Here is a 26618-nt window from a genome sequence, read left to right as displayed (position 1 = left end):
GACATTAGTCCAACACTCCAACCAGTATGTCAACCGGACCGATCTCGGATCTCCTGTAGTGAATTTATAACGAGGACTATTTTTTCTTACGGGATGTAAAGGGGAGTAATCACCCCATCACGTTTAACGGGAACAGGAAAGTAACATGCATGTTCCGTGCCGGTTTCTCCTTAGACCCGTCCATATCATATATAGACTAATATATATACATCAAATATACTTAAGATTTATACGTCGGCTATTTGACCCATCCTAAGATCTAACTAGCACTAAACCGTAATGCTATTATAGCAGGGACGGAGACCCGTCATGTACAATTCCCCGTGCAGGAATGAGGACAAGAAATTATCCTCTAACATACCTATCCAAATTAGCATGTCGAGCCAGCCTGGAACGGGTGTGGCTCGGCTAAGGTACGACTAGACAGGCTGGCTAAGCAAAAGGGCCATGCTGGATATGCGATCCGTGGCATGGGTCGTAGCTGATCGTGCCGTGCTAGGTCAGTTCGGGCACAGTTACGGCACGGTAGGCTGACTGGGTAGGGAGGGGCGATCGGGCTGTACACCGGGGCGACCGATCAGGCGGAGGCAATGGTGGGGGTGGTGAGGCGATGGGGTGGTCGACTGGTGGGACGGGGGGCTAGGACGGGGGTGACCAGGCAACACAGATAGGGGGCGATCGAGCGGCACGATCGGTGGAGCAAGGGCAGCAGGGACGGGGGTGGGGTGAGGACTAGGTGGCGGTGGCCAGGTTGGGTCGTGCCGACACGCCATGCCAAGGTGTCAGCCTAGGCATGATCTGGCTAGATGTGTCGTGCTGACTCACCCCGGCTACCCTTTAGGCCATATTGTGCCTGGGTCATGCCAACAGTGTCGCGCCTCGGTCCAACCAAGTAGGCACGGCCCAGGTGGCCAACACTATCCTCTAAACGGTGACGAGGATGGTTACCTATTCCCCTCTGCCATCTCTAAGTCCAACACGGGTCTTTTTTTTGTTTCAGTTTGTTTGATTTATAAAAACTAGCAAGGTGATCGACACTAATAATATGGCTAGCCTCGCTGTAATATTTTATCACGATAATTTTGATTGAAAATTAGTCTATTTAGTTTTTTTTTGTAAGATTAGTGTCATTTAATTACAAAATACATAAAATTAGAAAAGAGATAAAAATTAGGTTAGTGGAAGCAAAAATTATATATTCTTCAAACTTATACTAAATCGTATACATATATTAGTTCAATTCATATATGTTTTGATCAACTATCAAAATCGTACGTTAGATGTAGTTAATCCAACCAAATTCAGAATAGATTTGCATTGTCTGCGTGTTATACCTAGCATGTTGTTTGCTTGATGCCACGACCTTAAGCTACACGATTTTTTATATTATCTTAGTAAAAATTAAAAACATTATTTTCATTATGAATTATAGCTATTGATTAATTGTATTTTACGTGGAATATTTATTTAGGTATTTGATTTAATAATTCAATTTTTTCTAAGACTATTTAATATGGATTTTTTATTCTAACCTTGCTTTAAATTAATTTTAATTTTATTTATTAGTATTTTTTATTTAGATACTTTGCTTCCCAAACCGTATGGAATTCGAATTCGAATTTTTTATATCTTTTAATTTCAAAATTACCTAATTATTAGTCTTATTTGATATAGACTTTTTAACTAAATTTAGACCGTTAGATGTTCATAACAATGAGTAGTTTAGATTTTTTTTTTCAAACTAATATACTAATTTTGTGACCTTGAGAGTAAACATGACGGCTCATTTTTTTCCTTAAATAATAAGATAATAGCTTTTGGTGATTTAAAATTAGAAACCGATATTTCGGGCTGGTTATTCCGAGTCTAATGAATCTATTTATTTCGGGCTGGTTATTTCGAGCCTAATGAATCTATTTATTCCGGACTGGTTATTTAACCGAAATCTTTAAGGGGAGGAGCGGGCAAGATGCGAGAGAACAAGGACTGCGTGGATGAGAGGCAGGGTCAAGGCGCAGTGCTTTACGGACTGCGATCAGTGTTAAAAATATTGGTTGCTAGTTGTTATCCCTGTTAGTTGGTACAGCTGATACGGCTGATAATCGCCGGTATACCAGAATTATATCGGGCGATAGATTTGTATTTTGGATAAAAATTGATTGAACGTTTTATATTTAACCAAAGTTTGTTTAAACTATACACGATATGTCAATGTAATAATTCGGAGTTCATTAATATGGCCGATTATCGTTGATATATCGCCAACAGATTAAACACGCGTTGCATGGCTACGAAATGGAATAGGTTAGAGGGATCGGTTAACGGTTATAACCATTGTGTTAGTTTATTGGGTTAGCCGAAAGCGTATTTAGTATGGTGTATAAATCAATTCTTTTTATTAAGTTAGTTAGTTGTTTGAAAGTTAAAAACTGATTACAAAACCAACGTTGGCTAATGACGTTTTAGGAACCGAACCGGAAACCATAGACAGAACAAACCACAAAAATCAGTTATTTCCCTTCGGTTTGGGTTTCTTTGTCCGGTTTTTAGATTATTTGCCCATCCCTAGTGTTTTCACGATGATTTATGCAGAAAGACGTAGCAACGAGCTAGACCTTTAAAATGAAACTCGCCACAAAACTAAACCAAGGGATCATTACTTTCTCCATATAGAATCAAGGCGTGGATCCTTCGGCGCGAGCGACCGGGAGGCACGTGCCGAGCGCGGGGGGTGTCGAGAGGCGCTGGCCCCGCGCGCGCGCGCGCGCCGTGGCGATCGACGGCACCTGAGGTGGGGGCGTGCGGTGCCTTGGCCCTGCCGCGACCGATTACCGGGGCGACACTCTCTGACATGTTTCACTAACACCACTGACTTTCGTTTATTCCAGATACCATTTCTATATTTTGCGCGAAGAAAACCTGAGTAGCAGAACTCTAACACCAGCTCATAGAATAATTTCGTATAAGTAATTTCTTAAATAAATTAGACATCGAGAGTGTGAAAAAATTAATTTTATTTAATTTACTTCTCTTACTGAATCATTTTTTTTACTCTAGAGAATTATTTTCTTAAGCATGTTTGTTAGAGCTTCTTATGATAAAAAGTGATTTTGTGGTAAAAAATAATTCAAAGAATCACTTTTCAGATAATTTAGATTAGAGGTAGCTATGAGCTAAAACGGCAGATCATGATTGACAGAGATACAGGAACGAACACGCTACTAACAAACAGTTTGCAACATGATTCCCCAAAGGGAGTTCAAGTAGGTGCCCTACGGTCGGATAACCACGGACTCGATGCATATCTTGTAGGACTAGGAAGGCACGTCACCGAAGCGATGTGTGATCGGAAGGGACCGGATAGGGACGGAAAAAGCTGCGCATATAAACAATGCTCGCTGCCATCCGACCCTCTCATTTCGACCGGTGATGAGGTGGTGTGTCGCCGGTTAAAGCACGGCGCGGCGCCGTTCCTCGAGGGGAAAGTTCAACGTCTACACGTGCCGAGCACCACCTGAATTTCCGGCCGTTCCTGCCTCCAACTGAACCGCCACCACTTCGTGAGGTGGACGGTAGGTATCTCGGTTCTCAAAACCACGGCATGCAGAATCATCCAGAAAAAGCCGAGACATGGCGATGGCAAGCCAATCCAGTGTGTCAAATGCGAGTATTTCTGAGCTTGGCCTGTGTGCTATGGCAAGCCGGAAAGTAGGATAAGAACACGCGCAGGCTGACTCATGTATTGATCCTTGCTTAGCATGCATCATGCTTCATGTTCACGCATGTGCCGATCGAAGAAGAAACAGGGCGACAAAATGCATGCCAAGAACTGAACACTAGCAGTGCAGTATTATATAGCATCACACACATGATTCTTCGCCTTCATGGGAAGCATCTTGACCAACAACAACATCTGTGAAAGCTTGGAAGTGAGAATCTCATTGATCTGGCCGTTTTGGTCTGAAGGCGAAACTAAACGGCAGCGCCCACAGTCGTCAGTCAACGAAGGTAGCGCAGCGGTTCTGTTAAATTTGTCAACCGTTTGACCTTGCGCGTGCATGCGCGGGGATAAGTGTGCAGCACGTTTGCTGGGAACGGATCGATGGATGCCATTGCCAAGCAGGTATATACCTGCTACGGGCTGAAGGGTGGCAACAGTCCAGATTGGGTTTGGGTCTCCTGGGATTCAGACCCGTTCAGGTGTAAAAATCGCCCATAAGGCCATCCGATTGGGTCTCGAGCCGAGTTAGGTTAAGTCTAGATTGTATTTTACACCCACGGATGCTCAACGGGTCTCAAAATTTCAAGCATCCGTCTCCACCTTGCTTTTCTTCCATCCTCGACGACAGGGATGAGATCCAAATCGTGCAGTCGCTCGCCGGTTTTTGGTCTCTGTTGAGACCGAAAGTGCTTTTGCACCCGATACAAATATCATGGTCAGATCAGGTTTAATGTTTCGGATCAGATATGTTCTTCACCGGCTCTATCCGATCCGTTGCCACCTCTATGCGCGCCATCCGGCCCGAGTCACATCCGTGCAGAGAGAAATGAAGAGGGAAACGCGAGGAGAGGTGGCGCGTGTAAGCACTTGTACAGTTGTACATTATTTCTGGGACGAGTAGGAGGACAGGAGTCAGACTAGCTAGATCGTAGGTAATGCCTGAGTCATGATTCGCATCATGAGATTATTGTAGGCCCGGAAGGCAGAAAGGCTACTATCCAGCATCGTATTTCAGCTAACCGCAGAACAGTGCTATAACGGGAACGCATTGTTTTTCTTCAAAAGAAACAGAGTTATATCTCTCAGGTCTGAACCCTGCACTTACTCCATTTGTTTACAAATAGATTATATCTAGATGTACGTGCAGTCAACATTTAAAAAGTTTTACCATTAATATACATAAAAGTATTAAAGATTTGTCACTTAAAATGATATTAGTATATTTGGAATGAAACATACTTTCAAATAATTATATTTTCAATACTAACTTTGAATAAGAAATACTTAAAAAAACCAACGGTTAAAAGCCTGTATTGGAGATTTGGGACCGAATTATTATCTAAAGGACAAGTAAAAAAGATAAGAGATAGTATACCAACGAATGTCAGTTCATGGAACTCGATGACAATTCCTTGCTCGCAAGTACGAAAAGTAGTACGTACTATGCGTGTATCCACGCATATGTTTGCAACATGCTTGGCCATGTCCAGGGTCAGCTATAACTTTCTTGGAATGGCACCATGTATGTATCTTCTACGAAGATATCCCACGCACACTTGTTTGGCATCGAGGCCCGGTTAAGTAATTTAGTACTTCCCCATACTACGTACTGCATGTCTCGGTACGACTGTTCGAGTTAGTAGTTTTGTGGATTCGATGCGCTCACAGGTCTCCCCATGAGCATCACAATGGTGTTGTCGCCTGTAGTTCTCGTGCAGCCTGATTTTCTCAGCACGTGGAAGGACTTCTGAAGCACCAAACCAGTGCCGGACAAGCATTTTTCTTGAACCATGTCAGTGCATATAATTTGGCTGTATAAAACTTGAGTGACAGTTTGACACTAAGGGGGTTCTCGTCTATCGAAATATGGTCAGCAAAAACAACCAAAATATCTTGTAAAGCAAAATGGTTGTGGCGAGGACATGGGATGCCAGCACACATGCAATTCTCTTTGCCATGTTGCAGGAGATTTTTAAGATTTTCGAATGTATCGTTTCGACATTTTCATATGAGATGTTGAACTAGTATTATAACGCAGGGGGAGACGGGCGCGAGAGTTGCCTTGGGCTCGCCGAAGGCGACCTGTAAACGAAGTCTACTACCCTTCGGCCTTTCGGTCCGTTCCTTCTCCTAAGCACTCAGTTGCAACGCCGTTCGTCTCCGGCGTTGTTCCTGCAAGATCGCTGATGTACCAAGATGAAAAGCGAGGAAAACAAAGGCAGCAACTCCAGTTCCCTGGGCAGAACAGGAAGCATGATTGTACCTAACATCATGTCTTTATAAAACCATAAGCAAAATTTGTTTTTGGCGTTCTAATGTACACAGTGTCCTCATCTCGAACTGTATGATATATCCCCTTCGCTACAAAGTTATCGGGGACACACCAATTTTAAGTTCTACAATTCTACAACAGCACTTATTCTCCCCAGTTCCCACCGTCCAAATAATAAATATTATAACCATGTTAGATGTCAAAGAATTACACTGATCAACTCATTTCAATTTCTAATCAATGGCACGCTTCGCATTGAAAATTCACGATTGGGTTGTCATACAGGCAAGGCAACTTCACTTCCACACGCTAGAGCTATATGGTTGACGGTGTCACCATACATCACGGAGGTACCTACCTTCCATCTGCAGGCTCTTTACATAGCTCTCAGTTTTGGAGCTATCCAACGATCCCTGAAATAAAATACAAAAGCAGCATTAGGAACTAGAACACAGTTTTTCACCATCTCTCAACTGATGAATCGAGGCCTTTGTTTACCTGTTCTTGAACTATTGTATGAAGAACTCTATGTACGTCTCTAGCCATGCCCTTGGCATCACCGCACACATATATGTAACCACCCTGTGAGATAATGTTCCAAATTTCTGTGGCCTGGTAACGAAGAGAAGCAAATCTAGTTGAGCTCAACCATGTAAGGGATGTTGTATGTATGAAATAAATGAGAAGTATTATGTAAAAGAAGAGGTAGAGCGTCTCTGACCTTCTCCACCATCTTATGCTGCACATATTCTTTCGTTGGTCCTTCACGAGAGAAGGCAACAATTAGCTCAGAAAGTGCTCCCTCCTGAATGAAATTTTGCAACTCATCTTCATATATGTAGTCCTGCAGGTTGGTCATTCAGATTGAGTTCCAATGTTCCATCTAAAGTTACGAAACACAGCCATAACATGTATGTTTCAATAACCAGCGATCCTTACCATATTACGGTTCCTGCATCCAAAGAAGAGAATTGAAGTGCCCAGTTCCACTCCAGATTCTTTCAGAGCTAACCTTTCCTGGCAAGAAGGGGATAAGTTACACTAGGCAATCTCAAGCAGAAATTGCAGATTTACACCTGCGGGATTCCTTGGCAAAACAAACCTGCAAGAAGCCCCTAAAAGGTGCAAGCCCTGTCCCAGGACCAATCACGATAATTGGAGTGGACGGATCAGCAGGTAACTTGAAATTTGACTGCCTAACAAAGATAGGAGCCCAACTGCATTCTTCACTGTATTCCAATGGAATCGTATTCTGCCAGGCAGATGACCAAGGAAGTTAAATCAAACTGTAGGAAACTTTCTTATTGCAGTTAATTGAAGGGCTTTATGCCAAAAAGAGAATGTTGCAAGAGACCTACCTTCATCCATGTCGAACAAACTCCTTGGTGGATCCTTCCTGTTGGTGAAGGCCCATAAACTAATGCACATGTTACATGAATTCTGGAGGGAGCAATCCTGCAGAGAAGGCATTTAAGTTGTCATAGGTCTCCCCTTACCAAAGGTACATACCACAACCTCAAGCATAATATGGTATGCCGTGATGAACCAGACAGTCCAATGTGATCACATACAAAAATTGATTGTCTTGAGCTTAGCTGGTGTCCATTGTATAAAATTAAAATGTTTAATGATGGATGGAATGAAACAATGTTAGAGACTTGGAGTTGGAATACTAATGTTGAGCTAGGTACACATGGCTTTCCTAATTAACAATTGTACCATCATCTTATAACACTGGACCCCCACAAAGCGCTCTTTAGCAAATTTATTGTTCAATCTTGTACACAAGGTTTGTAAATGGAAGAAACGGACAGGTATACGAAAATACTTACTTTGGAGATGATGATATTGAGTAGTATCGTGGTTGCAGACGAGGAGCTATGGCTGCAAAAAATACTCCCAGAGGGGGCTTAGCTGAAGGGAATGCAGCCATAACTTCAAGAAGGCTCCTCTGGCTAGCTGTTATCCATTGAGAATACTCATCCTGCATACACAAGTCTACTAGTCAGCAAAGGAAAAATACCACTTAAAACGGCATAAAAAATGGGGGTTCCGAAATAGCAACAACCTTTCCAGCAGGAGAAGCCAAGAATCTAAGCCGTTCAGCTTCAGCTGGATCAGAAGCACGAGAAGCTAAAGCAAGCAAAGCAGCCTGAGATGAACACATCATTCAAGGATTGGTCATATGATCACAAGAAAAGAAAAAAAAGTTCATAGAAAATGGTTAGAGCTCATGTGGACCTTCTTCGGTGGATTGAGTAGGTCAGCATATCGTAAAAGTGCAGTCCGCAAGGTACATGGAGATGGGAAAGGTGGGGCCAAGGAACCTCCCCCTTTACGAGGAGAGCCATCTTCTGCATCTGCATGGATGGAAAAGACAGTATCTGGAGAAAGACCAAGTAACCTTTCAGCCTCCTCCACTGTCTCAACAGAATTTTCTGAATATACACCGACATGGTCTCCAGTTTCATACCTGAAACAAGTTTTCAAAATCCAAACTGACATAAATCAGGGAAAATCCTTCCATTCACACTTTGCACAAAAATATCTGGACCGTCACAACGTCACATAAGAAAGTTGGAATACAAAATATTATGCAACAATCAATACAGCAAGCCTGTGAAGTTGGTAGGAGGTTGAAAGAAAAAGGAATGGTTTGATGTAGCAATGAGTACAAGGTTTTGACTTACTGATCACTACTCAAATAAAATAAGTACAGGCCCCTTCTTTCATTTGAGTCTCATGGAATAAGAACTGCGACTAACTCATCATCTCAAATGCGATCAAACAGAAAGAAACAACATGATTTACTATCACAAAACCAAATAAATTAGTCAACCTACCGGAAGCATTATTGGACTCTTAACAATCTGCTTTGTCCCTATCATTGAGGTTTATTTGTTGCGCAAATTAACTTTGCTACATCAATGTGACTGTCATGGTACCGAGTCTCAAAATCATGTCCGACATGGATGGAGCTCGTCTCAATCATACCATATGTTGGTGTATAAACCAACTGCCATACTATCATGCTACAAAAGTACGAGTCAACTTTCCAGCTCAAAAATGAGGTCAGTTCCAGCTAGCAACCAGAACCTAACATATCCCAATGCTACTCCGTTATGATGACTGCCACATGTAAATGGTGCCACAAACCATGCAAGCAGGACCTCCATTCTTGGCTGGCTGACATAAACTATGCCAACTATCGATTATTCAGAGATCTAGTGGTGAATGGGAGCCTCCGGAGACTTGTCCGCCTCCACGACGATCCTCCGCTCCCCACCTAGATCTAGCCAAAGCCCCACAAATCCCCATCTTAAATCCACAGATCCAGCCCGTAAATCCACTCCTCCGCCCCTCCCCTCCCTCCCAACACTTCGCATCCCTCCGCCAGCCGCGCCCCGAGTTCTGCTCGTGACCCGGCGGCCTCTCCCCTGGCCGTCCCTCCCTCTCGCGAGTTGGCCTCCCCTTCCTCCCTTCGAGCATCCCCCCAAGCCCCAGCTTTCGCCGTCGGCACCGCCATTCGTTCCGGTGGGCCGATCCAAGGAACTCCGCTGGTTGGATGACAGCCTGTCGTCAGCGCAATGTCCTGACACCTCGCCACGGCCCTCTTTCAAGGATATCGTCATCAAGGGAAGGGCTCCGGTGCTTGCCTCGGTCTCCCAGCATCCATCTGCTATCGCCTTGGCATCACTCCGTGCCCCTGTGTCTCCGGTCGCCGGCCATCCCGTTCGCTCGGAGGTTCTCCGGACTCCCGTCATGGACAACGGCCCTAATGCTAACTGGTGGCTGAAGGTGGTTGGCAAGAAGAGAAGCGCCTTCATCCCCCTCGGTGGCCGTTGCGCTCTATGCCTACTGATCTCAGGGGGAAGTGCTTCAATTGCTTCGCGTTGGACAACCAGGCCGCTGCCTGCCGCTTGCAAGCTCGTTGCTTTCGTTGTCAGTCTCTTGGTCATCAGTTGGCGGAATGCCCACGTCGGCGTGTTGCGTCATCCTCCATGGCGCCTGCCGCCCCAGCCATTGGGAAACACCTTTCTGCTTGGCGTCGGATCTCGACAGCACCTCTACAGGCCCCGTCTCCCTCTTTCAGCGCTGTGGTGCCATCTGGGTATCCCTCGCAGCCAGGTGGTCAGGGGGATTGCGGTGGACGTGGTGCTCGCAAGCGTCGTCGTCCGTGGCGTCGTCGTTCTTCTTCGGCGTTGATTGCCCCACCACCTCCTGGTTCGGGTGATGGCCGTTTGTCGGCCTTCACAGACCCTTCTGATGCGTTCACCGATGGCGCAGCTGGTCCAATCTCTGGGGATCCCAATGTTCGGGTGCCCTTCTGCGTGATTCACCGCTCCAACAACATCGACAATGCTAACACTAATCTACATCGCGCAGTCATTGTGACTATGATAGGCAACCGACCAGTGGTCTGGCCACAAGATGCTATCGCAATCACGGCTAGGTTCAACCTATACGCTGACCTGCTATCCATTCACCATTCAAGGCCAAAGGATTTTCTGCTTCTGCTACCAGATGAACAGGCTGTCGGGCTTGTGGTCAACAACAGGAGACCGGTGCACACTCCTCAGTTCAGCCTCCTTGCCAAGCCTTGGTCGCGGCTGCCGCATACAACAAGGCGCTCCCTAGCATACAGAGTCGACCTCTCTCTCCACGGCGTCCCCGCCCATGCTTGGGGCCTGGAGACGGCGATGCAACTCCTCTGCCCTTACATTGGGTTCAAGGTCTGCATCCGTCGCCTGCTGCTCGTTCAGATCTCTCCATCTTCCGAGTCTGTTTGGACGGTGGATCCTACGCTAATCCCTTCTCACGTGGATATACAGATCACCGAGCCGGTGGTGTTTGGATCTCCTGATGGCATGCTTTGCATGAGGACCTTGGTTTATCCGACCGAGTTAGTCCAGTTGGAGGTTGTCAACTTCACTGTTCCGTTGGAGCCACATTCCCTCTCTATTTCGGATGATCAAGACCGACGTTAATGTACGAGAACAACCGACGTGCTTGAGTCTACTGTGGATAGCGGATCCACCGTCGGCAACGTAAGTTGCTCTGGTGGTGGCTTTCACGGCGCTCATGACAATGGGGGCGTTTCCCTTGCTCCGGTTTCCCCTCGTGCCGATGGTTCGGCGTCGACCCCTTCGGGTTTGGCACCAGTTCATGGGTGCCCGCCAGCATCTTTGTCAACGGTGGCGTTTCCTCTCACGCTCCGACGGCTCCGGTGGTTATGGTCCAGTCACCTAAGTCCCCAACGGTATGTGCACGATCGGCTTGTAAGCTATGCCCCGAGTTCCTCAATGACATTGCATCTATCGCGGTGGTTGTTGTTCCCACCTACTCGCACAAAGTCCATATGCCGCATTACATCTCATTTGGCCCCGATGCTCACGTTTCCTCCACGGTCGCCGGTACATTTGCTGCTTCCATCCCTTTAGCTGTTGTGCTGGAACAACCTTAGACACTACTCTCCTTGTCTACTGGTGCTTCTGTCGGTGTTTCGGCCCCGCCCCGACCTGCAACCCCCGGGGATGAGGCAGTTTCGGTGCTGCCATCTGCCCCGCTTTTGTCAACGCCTGTTGATATGCCGGGTGTCATTAAGCCGATCGTGTCCACTGTTTACAAGCCCAGGGAGTGCTCCATCTTCTATTCGAGAAGGGTCAAGGGCCTTGGCCGAACCGGTGATTCTACCACCCGCGCGTCTTGCAGTCCCCAGCCTATGGCCGCATGACATTCTTGGATTGTCTAACCCGACCGGTTGATGGCTTAGTCACGAGACCTATCATTCAAATAATGCATCAGAAGAAACCCCCTCCCAAATCTCAGCCTAGGCGAAGTGCACATCTTGCCTAGGTTGGCCGAGGTGCTCGTGTTCTTGTAGGCTAGCGCGAGCTGGCGGAGATCCTCCGCAAGCTCGGGCTTCTCGTGGACGATGCTCGGGTGAATGTTCAAGCCCTGGGGCGATATGCCAAATTCTTCGAGCGGCCTTTAGTCCATGAGCACATTGCGGCTCTTGCAACCCTTTTTGGCTGGACTATCCCAGAGATGGAAAGCACATTGGAGGAGTCTTCTTCATCGGTGTAATTGGCTTCCTCTTGGTCGTCTCTGTTATTGTTCCAATGGGCCTTTCAAAAATCTTGGTGTGGAATGTTCGGGGCCTTAACCAAAGGGCGCGTAGAGATTCTATCCATGAGGTCGTTCATACTTCTCGTGCTAACATCGTTTGTCTCCAAGAGACGAAGCTTGAGCAAGTTACTCTTTGTCACATTCTTTAGGCGCTTGGAGCTGAGTTTGATCAGTTTGTCTCCCTCCCGGCTGATGGAACTTGCGGAGGTATTTTGATTGCTTGGAAAAGCTCGGTCTGTCAGAGTTTAGCGTCGCGTGTCGACACTTTCTCAGCCTCGATGCAGTTTGCCACAGCTGACAGGCCTAGCTGGTGGTTAACCGGCGTTTACGGTCCCCATCTAGATGGAGAGAAGATCCATTTCTTGCGTGAGTTGCGCGACGTCCGTGCACTTTGCCATGGGCCATGGATGGTAGCTGGGGATTTTAATTTGATCTACATGGTCAAAGACAAAAACAACACCAACATTAACCAAGCCATGATGGGGCGATTCCGTCGTTTTATTGATGATGTCGGGCTTCAAGAGATCCCTCTGCTTGGCCGGAAGTATACATGGTCAAATGAAAGGGTAGCTCCTACCCTCGTGCAGCTTGATCGCATTTTCTGTATGGCTGACTAGGATTGCATTTTGTCGGACTTTCTTCAAAGTTCGGCAACCTTGATTTCGGATCATTGCCCTCTCATCTTGGGACCGCAGGACAATACTCATGGCAAACGACGCTTCCATTTTGAAAGCCTTTGGCCAAAACTTGATGGTTTCCTAGAGGTTGTGCAGGCGGCTTGGTCTGCACCTGTGGGAGCTTCTGGCCCTTTTGAGTGTCTTTCTATCAAGTACGGAAAGGTGAGCAAAGTGCTTCAATCTTGGGGGTAGAGATCCACAGGCCACATCAAATCCCAATTGTTCTGGGCGAAGGAGATTTTGCATAAATTGGAGATTGTGCAGGATTCGACATCTATCTTCGGAGGAGTGGCTCCGTCGTGAGCTTAAGAAGCAGAGCCTTAACCTCACCTCTCTCGAACGAATGATTGTCCGTCTCCGTTCGCATATCTGCTGGCTCAAGGAGGGGGATGCCGACACCTCCTTTCACTCACGCTCGCCACCGGAAAAGAAAGAACTTCATAGCAAGGCTACGGGTCGGAGATCATGTGATGACAGGCTAGCACAAGAAACACCAGGCGGTGCTGGATTTCTTCAATGCACAACATGGGACGGTTGAGGAACGTGCTGAAACTTTCAAACTCACATCCTTCTATTAGCCTGCCTAGGACCTTTCGGCTCTAGATGATCCCATCACAGAGGATGAGCTTTGGTATAAAGTCTATTCCGAGGGATAAAGCCCCCTGCCCTGACGGTTTTACGGGGTCTTTCTATCGGTCTTGTTGGCATATAATTAAGGATGACATTGTAGAAGCCATGGCTGCTCTCAAGAGGGGGGATTCCAGAAAATTGGACCTCTTAAACTCAGCTTATTTAGCGTTGCTTCCGAAGAAAAGAGATGCCCAAGAAGTGAAGGATTATCGACCTATAAGCCTCATTCGTGGAGTTTTCTGCTGGAAATTCTACATCATTTAGGGTTTGGAGTGCGCTGGCGGAACACGCTCTGCAGCCTGCTCTCCTCATTGACCACTCGTATTCTCCTTAATGGTGATCCTGGGGACACTATCATTCATAGAAGAGGACTACAATAAGGAGATCCCCTCTCTCCGATGCTCTTCATCTTGGTCATGGATGTTTTGAACTTGGTTATTGCTAAGGCGGACGACGAGGGACTGCTGCAGCCACTCTCTTCTAGACGGGTCAGCCACCGTGTCTCTCAGTATGCCGATGACGTGGTTCTGTTCTTGAGGCCTACCTATGAGGATCTTGAGATGGTCAAGCAAATTTTAGCATGTTCAGTTCGCTAAGTTTGAAAAGTCCAAAGAGCTCAGACTAGGCACAGAGCTTGGATACGGTTTCCCGATGCGTCTGGCTACATTAATTGAAGAATTAGACAAAAACGTCAGGTTGCGTTCTTTCGCTAGAAAAACAAGAGTTTGAAAGAGCATAGCTCAGGTCAAAGCAAGGTGCCATCAGGTGTTCAACAGGCAGTCTCACGATCGAGATCTCATCCGACCGTCTATTTCTCACTGATTGGGAGATTGGATTGGAATCCGAGGAGAACCAATTGGATGTCATGTTGGGATTCGTCGTTTCTTCGTAGTTGCAATCATTTCAAGCAATGGAAAGAACAAAAGATGCGCGGAAAGTCGAGCTGAGCAAGAAAGGAGATAGACATGGGTGAAGAAAGCAAACTTGGGGGTTTGACTGTTCTGTTGGAGTGGCAGCATGGGCAATTTCTGGCCTAAAGACCAACATTCACAAGTGTTCTGCTACACCAATTCAATGTGCTCCGCCTGACATCGACATTGTGAGGGACGCTATGCCTTGTACCATTGCTGAGTTCCCTTGCACTTATCTCGGGTTACCCCTCTCGGATGTCCCATAGTGGGTGATCAAGGCCATAGATAAAAGAAGACGAACTTTTTTATGGAAAGGGCGCAAGGACGTCAAATGTGGACACTGTCTACTAGCTTGGTCGAAGGTTTGTAGGCCTAAGGAGTTGGGAGGGTTAGGCATTCACAATCTTGAAATTCTCAGCTGGGCACTATGCTTGAAATGCCTTTGGATTCAGAAAACTGATCCAACCCGTTCTTGGGCTCTCTACGGCTCTTCTGTGCCAAGAAATGCCTCGACGATGTTCTCCATCATGGTCACAACAGTGGTCAATAATGGCAACAACACTAAGTTCTGGAGTGATTGTTGGTTGTTGGGTCAATCTCTAGAGGTTCTAGCGCCTCATACTCATGCTTTGGTATCTAAAGTTCCAAATGCATCGCCAAGGGAAGGACTGTCAGACAAGCTCTTCACAACAATACTTGGATCCATGACATCAAAGGCTTCATCTCGGTCCAGGTGTTGGAGGAATTCCTTCAGATTTGGGAGCTCCTGTCCAAGGTGGATTTACATAATGATGTGGAGGATTCGCACCTCTAGTATGCCTCGGCCTCGGATTTGTTCTCTTCCATATCGGCCTACATGGCCTTTTTTCATGGCAGTGTTGGGATTGAGCCTTGGCAGCGGCTATGGCGATCTTGGGCGCCTCCTCGAGCAGATTTTTTCATCTGGTTGGCGTGCCACAATCGGTGTTGGACTGCTGATCGCCTTGCGCGCTAGGGCTTGTCTCATCCATCCAAGTGTCCACTTTGTGATCAGATGCATGAGACCATCACACATCTTGTTGGATGTGTTTTTGCTCGGCAGGTCTTTTGAACCAAAGTTCTATATCCTTCCAGAGCTGGTGGTTCGAGGCGACCATGGTGGTGGAGACCCGTAGACGCAAAGGCTTCCATTCTTTGGTCATGTTGGTAGCTTGGCTCCTTTGGAAACATCGCAAAGAGTGTGTGTTTGAGGGAAGGACCCCTAATGTTCCACAGTTACTCCATAGGATCCACGAGGAGTTAGCTCTTTGATGCTCTGCTGGCGCCAGTGAGCTGAGCCACTTGTTGGTTCAAGTCTGTCGGTGTATAGGTCGTTCTTTTATTTCTTTGGCGCGTATGTATTCTTAGATCCTGTGCTCATGGGGTGTGGGTTCTTGTGTAGTGTTTTATTTGTTCTTTTCCCTCCTTAATATAATGACGGGCAGCTCTCCTGCCGGTTCGAGAGAGAAAAAAACTATTCCAAATAATGACTAGCTAGGTGGTGAATGCATGCAGTGCAAGAACATCATATTCATATTATTTTGCACTATGATCCAAGTCACTCCTAAGTATGAAAGACCCAAGATTAACATGGCTAAGTGCTGTTTAGGAACCTGAATATCTCAATACATGGAATATGCAAATCCCTGTAGTACAACAAATTGTTCTATTACTCATTTCTAATTCCTAAAAACCGAAATATTTCCTAGTTTATTATGGTGGAAATATTAAAGGACCTTCTGAGATTCTGCTCATCGGTGCATACTTTGATGAATATATGCAGTATCTTAGTGCAAACTATTTACATTTTCTACAATAGAATGGTGCTACAGACCAAAAGAGTTAGCCATTGTTATTGCTCTTTTTTTCTTTAAAAAACAGTAAGTATTCAAGTGTGTACATATGAGCACAAGGTGTATTAATTAAAATACAGTACAGGTCACATTTCGCTTCAGCAGAAAGTTATAAAGCTGTAGTACCAGCAGCAGATTTTTTAGGCTCACAAGTCGTAATAAATCTTCTAACATAGGACACTCTACTGGGTAGACTGAATTATGCATGTATGTACAAGGTTTCGGTACTGTGAATAGTGCCCAATGGAAACACATCATTATCCCTAATGAAGCAGAAAAAAACAAAAACATCTTTTTCACAGGGGCAACCAGTGGACACAGATAAGATGCAGTATGAATAGCCCAAACTACAGGATGTAAGAGGAACAAGAGCACAGAGATCAAGAAACTTACACGAGACCAGTGCCAGAAATATCAAACTCCAGATGAATACAAGAGCGATCTGAAGCAGGTTTGTGGAGCTCCTTTCGAACAGCAACATTAGACCTAGAAATTAATTTAGTATACTGTAAAGACAAATTCTAATTGACAAAAAGAAAGATGCTTGCAAATTGTTCCAACATTCAAATACCTGCATGGGTGGTGAGCATCAATAACACCACTGCCATTGGCTAGTGTCCATGATCTATCTTGGAATGACAGGTCAGATTTATCGATGAATACAACTCTGTATTCAGGAATAGCAGCAGTGTAAGTAGTCGATGCACCAGTTGTGTCATCATCATCACGGAGCAGTTGGTCTAATTCTGGCCACACTAGTTCTTTCCTACAAATGATAATAAGAAAACAAAGGAACAATTCTCAATCACGCTATAATTCCAACCACATTACAAATATAACCTGGCATTTACAGAATATGTCAGCATGTTTCCATAAACCAAAGGATGAATTAATATCTGACAAGAAATCATAATAAACAATATGTATTATATAACTAATAGGCCACGACAAACATAATAAATTTTACGACATGTTCATTTCTGAATGCAAAACATCAGCAGAATGCTTGCCTAGGTGCATCAAATATTCATGTCTTAGTTAAGCTTTTGCAAATGCATGATCGTTTTAGTTGAGGGTTCAAGGTATATATCAGAATCTATGGGCTAGAACTAGAATGAGTCAAATTGGATGCTATTGTCAGAATCAATATACTATCATCTATTCATTTTAATACCCACACATGAAAAGATTATAAAGAAATGATAATGGGTATGCTTACGGCTATTTTGGTATTCTCTGTTACACTGCAGTATTGAATTTAGTTAGTTGTAGAAAACAATTCTTTGCCATAGATAGTAAAATGTTTGTTATTATTCTACAAAAGGGGCATTATCAAACAGTTGAAATGTTCACAAGTGGCAAAATGGAAGTTCTTTTAAAACACCTTTACTACTTTGCACAGTAATTAATTAGACTGAATGTTTGCAAGTAAATATGTAACAAAATAAGTAAATCATCATTAGTATACTTATCTCAGCAAACATCTGATATTTTGTATGATCACAATTGAGGAAGGCGGGTTTAGCAGCAATATATTATAGCAAAAGGGAAAGCTAAATAAATGTATATACCACGCATAAACAACACATAAGTTTGTTCAGTATATACTTTATTGCATCATGATTTAGTAAGGACATTTGTTTTTCGAATCTAGATTCACCAAAAACAAACTCCCGGTTACAAGTAGGTCAAAGATACTTTTGCTCCGTATCCACATAACCACATAAGGAACCAATGAACACCAAGAACAAGAACTCAAGCATGGATTCTGTGCATGCAGCAACTAGTTAATGATAAATATCTACTACTGAGAAGGCAATGTACAGCAGATTATATCACTGTGGCTTTCATACCATGCCGTGAAGTCATCTTCAATGCACTGATCATCGTCTCCAAGGCCAACAGGAACAAGACGCTTCCCACCTAGACACAAAAGAAATCACAAGTCAAGCCTAAGGATAAAACCACACAAGCATGAAACAAAAAATAGTAATTCACTCCATTGCACTCATCATCAACAAAAGTTGGATACACAAATGTACTAAATGAAACAATGAATGGTTGATCATACCGTGCAATCAGCTCAGAAACTTATACATTGTAACATGGTCTAAAGCATTGAGTAGGACTACCATGGCAGCTAATGGGGAAAAATACAAGCGTTTCGCACAATGGAAAATCTTATGCCAAAATAAATTTTCTTGCTACAGAACAAAACAATGCATGCTAATTTTTATCATTACCACAGAGGCATAATGGGAAAAGTGCAAAGTGTTTCTGTTAAAGATAAATGATAATGTTTCCAGCAGAATGTTTTTCAGGTTGATAGTCAAAACATCTGGGATGTGATACTGCCTAGCGACAGAAACTGCTATGTTGGGCAATGTGTCCTAATGCCAATGCTCTATGTTTCCATCTTTTTTCCTTGGGAAGTAGAGTAAATCACTTACCCTGCTCCTGTAGCAGCTCATCCACCACCTTTCCGACCTACATTTTCCATGCACGTAAGCCCAGAATCAATTACGAGAACACTAATCAGTTATCAGCCTTTATCCAAATCACAATAACATCCAAGTTCAATCTAGCAAACCTTATTAAAATGCTCATACTGCCTGTTCCCAAGGCCAAAGACACCAAATTTAAGATCCTTAAGCCAAACTTCTTTCTCTTTCCCCTGGTTTAAGCATTGAAAAAGAAGTCAGAAGCATTATAGTAGTTAGCACATCCAAACTACAGAGACTTCACAAACCTCAGTGAACCATTTGTAGAATCTTGCTGCATTATCAGTAGGCTCTCCATCCCCATATCTGCACAAGATGAATATAGTTAGCCACTAAATCCTGGAGAAGGAAGGTAATTAGCCCAAGTTTGTTACTTTCTTGTTACTGAAAATAAGGTTTTAATTTGAAAAAAACGGACTGTTTATTAGAACTCAGCCAAGATAAATGGAGCTGATTCTCCGCAACAGAAATTGCATAGCAAACTCCAATTCAGACAAAAATGAATGCCTATATCATTAAACTAACATGTTATCAATGGAGAATTAAAGGCACATAGACTATCCCTTTGTTATAGAAACATAAGTGTCTTTGGGATCTCAGACACATATTTTGTACTGCACCGTGTAAAAGGACTGGACCAAGAATTCACTTGAGCTTTACAAAATATATATATATATATATGCAGGTGGATTCCTAAGTAAGAAGTAACTTATAAAAAGTGCAACTAGACAATCCACACAGTTCACTTGAGCTTTACAAAATAAGGCATGTGGATTATGGAATTAAGGCACAAGAAACAGCGCAATTCACCAATCCGCGCCATTCACTTGAGCTTTACAAGATAAGGCAGGTGGCTTATGGAATTTAAGGTGCAAGTGGCAAAAGGAGCAATTCACCAATCCACACAGGTTGCTTGAGCTTTACAACAAAAGGATGGTGGATCGTGGAATAAGGCGCAAGCGACAAAATACGCAATTCACCAATCAACGAATCAGAACACGACACAGAACTCACGTTGCTAAGAAGAAGAGAACGATAGTTTCCTTCTTCAGCTTCTCCTCGTACTCCTCATCCTCCTGAGCATAGTCATCCTACACACGTTCCACACATCTCTCAAATTCCCAACACCAACGCCCAAGCTAGCATCGAACACACATATGCATACAGATCATGAAAAATTACCAGATCCACCACTTTGAACACCGCCTTCTCGTACCGCGCCCTCGCCTCCTCCGCCATGGACTGCAAACATAATCGAATCCGGTCAAAAAAGGGGGCAGCGAATAAACTAAACACAGGCAAAGCTTTCGGATCCGATCGGACAGCGACCTTGGCGAATCCCTCGGCGGTGCCGGTCTGCGTGCCGAAGAAGATGGTGACTCGCTTCCTGCCGTCGTCCGCGTCAGCGTCGGCATCGACCTTCACCGGCGGTGGCCGTGCCAGCGTGGCGACCGGCTTGGCTGGCGCGCCGCCTCCGGATCGGAACCAGACGGCGAGGATAAGGAGTCCCGCGACGAGCGCGGCGGCGGTGGCTGCCAACGCGGCCAGCGGGTCGCCCCCCGCGGCGTCGGCGAGCTCCGGCGGGAGGACGGACGCCGCCCACGACCTCGCCGCCTCCAGCGCCGCCATCGCTCGCTTCCTCCCCCGCCGCGAAGGTTTGGGTGGGGAGGAGACGAGATGGAGGGGGGGGGGGGGGGGGCTAGGCGGTGGTGGGGTGCGTGCACCTACCAACAGCTGCTGCTCGCTACTCCTAACTGGAGACGACAGACGAGACGGGAGGAGCCCTTTTCTGCTTGCTTTTTTATATCAAGAAAAAAAACAAACTTTTGCGCGATCTTGATCTGCTTTGCTCAAAAGCGTGCGGTTTTTCAATCGGTGAAGGAATTGGCTTTGTCTGAAGCCTGAACTGAACTGGGATCCGCGGTATCTGCAGCAGCAGCAGCTGTCGTGGATGCGTTTGCCAACGTACAATGGCACGCATAAACAATGAGCATTTTAATATTCCGTGAAATTGCTACAGATCATGTTGGTGATGTTCATCGACAGTGTGTCACATGCTTTTGTATTTTGCCGCAGGAATCTACCCCTTTGTGATTTTCACGTTCACGGCATCTGGAGCGCACGTAGGTTCTCATTGGAAATAAAAGGTTCAGCCGGTTAATACACAGTTCAAGGAGAAACGAAAAGGGTTGATACCAACGTTGGAAGGGGCGTTTTGTTGTCAATCCGGAGAAAGTTAGCGAGGCCTTCTTCGAGCGATAAATCTCACGTTTTAGGTTTTAGTAAGTCAACGGTTACGAGGGTGACACAACTATAAAATAGACTGACACAAACAAATAAAAGAGAGTGACAAGAGGATAAAAGGTATTGTCATCGGTGAAAAATGATTCATAACTATTACATGTGTGACACGTTGTAGAGTATAGATCTCTTGCATTAAATCAGAACATAAAGTATAAAAGAGTTATGACGAGAAAAAATTCGTCTGTTTGGTATAGTTTTTTATGTTTTTTTTTCCTTTTCAGAAGGTATAAGACGAAATAAATAGGTTGGTTTATTGTTGTTTTTTGAAAAAACTAAAAATCTGATTTCTGAAAAAATAAACTAAAAGGTGATAAGTATAAAAAGAGTTATGGCGAGAGAAAGTTCATCTGTTTGGCATAGCTTATTGATGTTTTCTGCTTTTTAGAAGGTATAAGCTGAAATAAATAGACTAATTTATTGTTGTCTTTTGAAAAGCTGAAAATATGTTTTCTGATTAAATAAACTAAAAGTAATAAGTTGGCTGAGAGTAACTTTTTTAAAAAGATGGTGTGCTGATTAACTTAAATTTTTTTTTAAAGCTAATAATTTTTTTGCATAAGTTATAAGCAGCTTTCCGTAAAAAACTATTTTTTAGCAAAAACTCATAAGTCTCCGTTGTGAAAAACAAGACCAATAATACAACGGATAAGTTATGTCTTATGGGGAAAATAGACACAGACACATAAAAGACATAAATGGATTTGGTACTTGATATCTCGTAGTTACTTGAAGAAAGGGCCATGACGCGATCATAAAAGGTTGGGTTCACAACATTAAGCGGTGTTGAACAATTCGAGGAGAGAATGAAACAATAGAAGCAAAGTTCGCTCCATAGTCCATAACATGTTATTTGAAGAAATAGGCAATTTAATTATCAACATACTTGAAAATGTAATCGTCTTTTTTTTCTTTTTATCTCTCAATCACCTAAAAGTATAGCTACATATCTTAACATTAGAATATTATTTTGTGTAAAAAATCGTCCAAACAGTATTCTAATTAATCATTAGATCGATTATTTACTTAAACACGACTTCAATGATTAATCAGAATACCGCTTTGATAGCCCCAACACGTATTTTATGCTTAAGATCGAAACACATGTCTTTCTAACATATCACATCACAATAAAGCTTAACAAAGAACGAGTAATTTAATTATATTACAAGTTCTTAAGCATAAACAATTTCATATAATTTATATGAAAAAATTAGTTAGGAGGAGACTAAAACTAACCAACTCATAGATAGAAAAGAACTATACAGTAAAAGTTGAAACTATAAATAACAAAAGGATGATAGAGCCATATGCTCTTAGACTCTATCACAGAAGCACGATTTCCGAGTAGTTGCTTACTCGTGCCCGTCACCACTCTCGATGGGTGTGAAGTAGCCAAAAACCAGCTCCTCCTGACTGGTAGCACCTGAAAGAACAGCGTGAGTACGAAAATACTCACAATAATTAATCCATATATGATACTTATAGATAATCTGACTCCAATGATTATTAATTGGGATGTTAGCAAGAATACAACTACATGTTAAGTAAATTTATATGCAAAAACAAATTTTGACAAAAATATATGAGAGCATCTAGACTTAACCAACACAACTATCTAACCTATAACCATCAACTGAATATATATGTAAAAGGAATCGTAGCAATAACATATATAAAGAACCATATCAATCTAACAACCACCTCAAACCAAACTCATAACTCTACAATTGCTGTAAATGAACAAAAACATGCTCATGACCAAGAGCGCGACATTTCAAAATATTTTTACCCCTCTATTTCAGTTGCAAAATCATTGTGACTCTAAGGTAAATAAATTATACCCCTTGTTAATTTATCTTAATTATCCATAGATGCATCGGTTTGTTATGCATAAAAATGTGTAGCTGGGTGGTGAATGCTAGTATCCGATGATTAGAGGTGCTGATAGAATATTTGATATGCAGAGCAGTGCAGAATAATTTTTCTCATAACATTTTCTATTTCTAGATGGAGAACAGATAGTAGCTACTCTTTGATTATTACTATAGTTACTGGTATCACTACTACATGTGGAGGAAAAGGTTACTCGCTACTCTTGCCTTGTGCCTAGCCAGTTACTCGTATTTGACTGAATTGCGAAAGAGTGAGCGAGAAAGTATTACATATGGCCCCATATCGAGTAGAAACATTTCACGAGAAATACGACTACATCGTTTGTATAATGGAACTACAGTTAGTATGTACTTCAATGTCGTTCTAGATGCACTTGTGCTGCTTGCTAGAGAACTCATATACATCATAATCATTGACACACATCTAAAGATCATAAGTAATCCAAGCAAATTTCACCCTTACTTTGAGGTACAATAATCATGAAACTCCTTTAGCTAGCTCTTTCTCAATTTTAGGTGAGTGATGTATTAGACTAATGAAACATCATTTATCTTGTCTTAGGGTTGCATAGGAGCCTTGTATTATACTCATTTACCATCATTTGTCCCTTCACACATGCAAGACATGTTTAAGGATAGAAAGTCTATTATAACTCAGAATGTCCTTACAACTGTTGATTTTGACTTATGATTTATTACAAAGAAGGTTCCAAGTGTTGAAGATTCAAGGTCAATGCACCGGATAGTCCAACACATAGAAGTTCAACACACCAGAGAAATTCTTGCAGATAAGATTTTAGTGGCTCGATCGGGCTCAAGACAACACGTCAAATGGTCCGATGATGAAGTGAAGAACACACTGGAATATCCAATGTTCACAGATGGTTCTGAGTGGAGTCCCAACGGCTAGTTTCTGAGAATATACACACCGGATGATCTGGTGCTTATACCTCTGTTGATGCCGGATCATTCGGTGTTCATAATTTCTATGAGCCGTGGGGGCAACGACTAGTTGACAGATTTGATACTATAAATATCACCCACTCGGATATTTGAAGGTGCTGAAGTCTAGAGAAGGTCACATACACTTTAGAAGGCATCAAAGCCACCAAAATACTTAAAAGTGATCATCAAAGATAATTAAGCATAAGATTATATAGTGATTAGTGCTAATAGACCTAGAGAGAGTTATTGCTAGATATTGCTGTCTAGATAGTGGATCAAGGAGTGATCCTAGAGTGTACTAAGTGGTACACTAAAATCCTAGAGTCTTTATGATTCGTCGGCACCTTGGATCTTGACGACTCAAGCTTGTTGACCCTCCGACTTGATGTAGAGTGGCGACAAGAAACTTCTACAGGGACGCGGAGACACCTATCTTGATGGCTCAAGCTCCAAAGTGAAGATGACAATAAGTGACCGAAAGTGATGCTAGTGATAATACCTTGTCTTTGTGGCTCATATAGTTTGAGATCTTGATTTGGTGGCTTTGTGGCTCAAGAGCTGTGACCGAAAGTCTTAGCGACTAGAAGCATATCCTCGGTAAAGCTCTAACGTGTAATAGGGTGATATTTATTTCATCGATACCACAGGTGAAGCTCCAACGTTTATCTTGTAAAGTTTTTGATGCCATTTAAAATTTTAAATGTCCTAATTTATCCGTCTCTTAGAATATCACCGATCCTTATACATGATAGCAAACCAAATAGCTCAATTTTATCGCAAAATTAGCATGCCACTACTCTGACATATAGCTAACCTTAATTATAGCAAACTACGGTCACAAACCAAACTGGCCCTACGTGCCTTGTTGGACACTCTGTGTCTTAAATTGCATCCGCTTTCTCGTACTGTATTTTGATTCGGAAGATAAGAGTCCAAATGAAATAAAGAAAGGAAATCAAATTTGCAGTAAACTGCAATTGGAAAGTTATGCACGAGACGTGCAATTTCTGAATTGGGATAACACGATGGTCATATACGAAATATCCAAGCATAGTAAAGTAGGTTTCGTGTAAATACAGCAGATTGCCTAATTATTACACTTAGACTAGATTAGGTATTGGATATTCTTAATTATATTGTCCGCTTCGGCTTTGCCCTGACTGTTATGAGAAAGAAAAAAAGGGTGATAAATTGATCTATCGGTGCAATTGACACTCTGCATAAACCACATCAATAATTCTCCATTCCAGAATTAAGAGTCATAACAAAACACGACTAGTCAGAGCAAGCATGTCGTGAGAGATTCGAACTCAATCGTCGGCCCTGTTTTTGAACAACCGTATGGTTCTTGCCTCTGGATCGTTTGGGAGAGTGGAAACACGTCTGCTACACACAATTTCATTCAGCACAGACCAGTCACTCGATCGGTATGCATTTCTGAATTCTGACGCAATTACAATCTTCGTCAGTCATCATGGACAGAAGGCCGATCTCCTGTATTCAGAATCAGATGAACACCAACCTTACACACGCTTGCGGCTGACCATCCTCTTTCAAATTCTCTCATTTTCTCTGAGGAAAACTATCTCATCTTCTTTTTAACCCATGTTATCAAATCTGCTCGGTGAAGTCGTGAATTTGAAAGTGGATGCGGACTTTGTGCAGACTATGCTCGGAGAATTATTATTTTTAGACGAAGGCCCGGTGAATTATTTGTTTGTTTGGGAAGGTGAATTATTATTGGTTGTAAATACTGAACAGTGAACAGAATGCAACGAAGGATCTCGCTTGGTCATGGGCCACGCCTTGCGAAAGTACGCTCCCTGGGCAGTCCAGTTAGTTGGCGTGGGCCGCGTGACACCTGGACTGTCGGGTCATATGGCAAAGCAAGTCCTACGGAATCTATTTTATTTTTTATTTTATTTTCCAATATTTGCACCTTTAAAAAATAAAAAAGCCAAAAAATATTGCGTTCTATTATTATTAAATTTTAAAAAACTATAGAAATAGTTATTAAAAATTATATAAAAATGTATGTTGTAGAGGATACTATGTTCTAGTTCTTAAAAAAATTTCAAACAAAAATATGATTTGTATAATGAAATTTATCTTTTTTGTTTCTCATTGTAAAAGTATTGGCTTGAGTTGATTTTTTTTGAGAGGTAGATTATAGTACCCTCTACTATATACATTTTTTTTAAAAAAATTATGACTATTTCGATAATGTTTTGAATTTTGAGAGCAATAAAACGTAATATTTTTTTAATTTTTCATGCTGTCGTTCGTTAGAAGTACGACATCTTTATTTTTAAATGTATCGGCTAGATGTAGAATATTTTTAAATGCGCATATACTTTTGCAAATATTAAAAAAAAATAAAAAATTCAAGTCCTACTCCCGCTGATTGCATGTACAGGCTGACAACATGGCTCGGATCCCAGCTCAAAAACAAAAATGCTTTTGGTTTGAATCCTTGACGCTGTAATGTACACCTAAGATGATGCACTAACCAGTTGAAAATGCTCATTTCCGGACGCGCGCATGGAGATGGAGAACCTGTCACCACTTCGCGTCGAATTCCTGCATCTAAATCAGCAAATGACTTCACTCTCTGCTGGCCTCCAAAATTGACTCTCGACTGGGCTGGGGACTAAAAACACGGGCGAATTCCGGCATGGTTCTGCTCGCAGTCATCTAGCTAGCTCATGCGTCATGACATCTCCAAGTCCCAACTTTAAACGCGGCACTGACTCCTCTGAATATCG

At 43.1% G+C, this 26618-nt stretch overlaps 1 protein-coding gene across 1 annotated transcript; it reads right to left on the bottom strand.

Moving 5' to 3' along the window:
• Positions 1-5978: 5978 nt before the first annotated feature.
• Positions 5979-20624, bottom strand: LOC133925134 (NADPH--cytochrome P450 reductase 1). The gene is made up of 18 exons (XM_062370986.1): positions 20042-20624; positions 19895-19954; positions 19727-19803; positions 18961-19018; positions 18802-18885; positions 18662-18698; positions 18065-18134; positions 16783-16977; positions 16605-16697; positions 8235-8466; positions 8062-8145; positions 7826-7977; positions 7352-7448; positions 7096-7245; positions 6933-7010; positions 6715-6837; positions 6492-6605; positions 5979-6406 (listed from the first exon to the last, which is right to left on the bottom strand). The coding sequence occupies exons 1-18, from the start codon at positions 20339-20341 to the stop codon at positions 6326-6328; spliced, it is 2085 nt and encodes a 694-aa protein (XP_062226970.1). The 5' UTR covers positions 20342-20624; the 3' UTR covers positions 5979-6325.
• Positions 20625-26618: the final 5994 nt, after the last annotated feature.

This window comes from Phragmites australis, chromosome 7 (genome assembly GCF_958298935.1).
Source record: "Phragmites australis chromosome 7, lpPhrAust1.1, whole genome shotgun sequence".
In the NCBI taxonomy this organism is placed as follows: Eukaryota; Viridiplantae; Streptophyta; class Magnoliopsida; order Poales; family Poaceae; genus Phragmites; species Phragmites australis.
The sequence above is the reverse complement of the archived record's forward strand: the minus strand, read 5'-3'. Positions and strand labels throughout refer to the sequence as shown.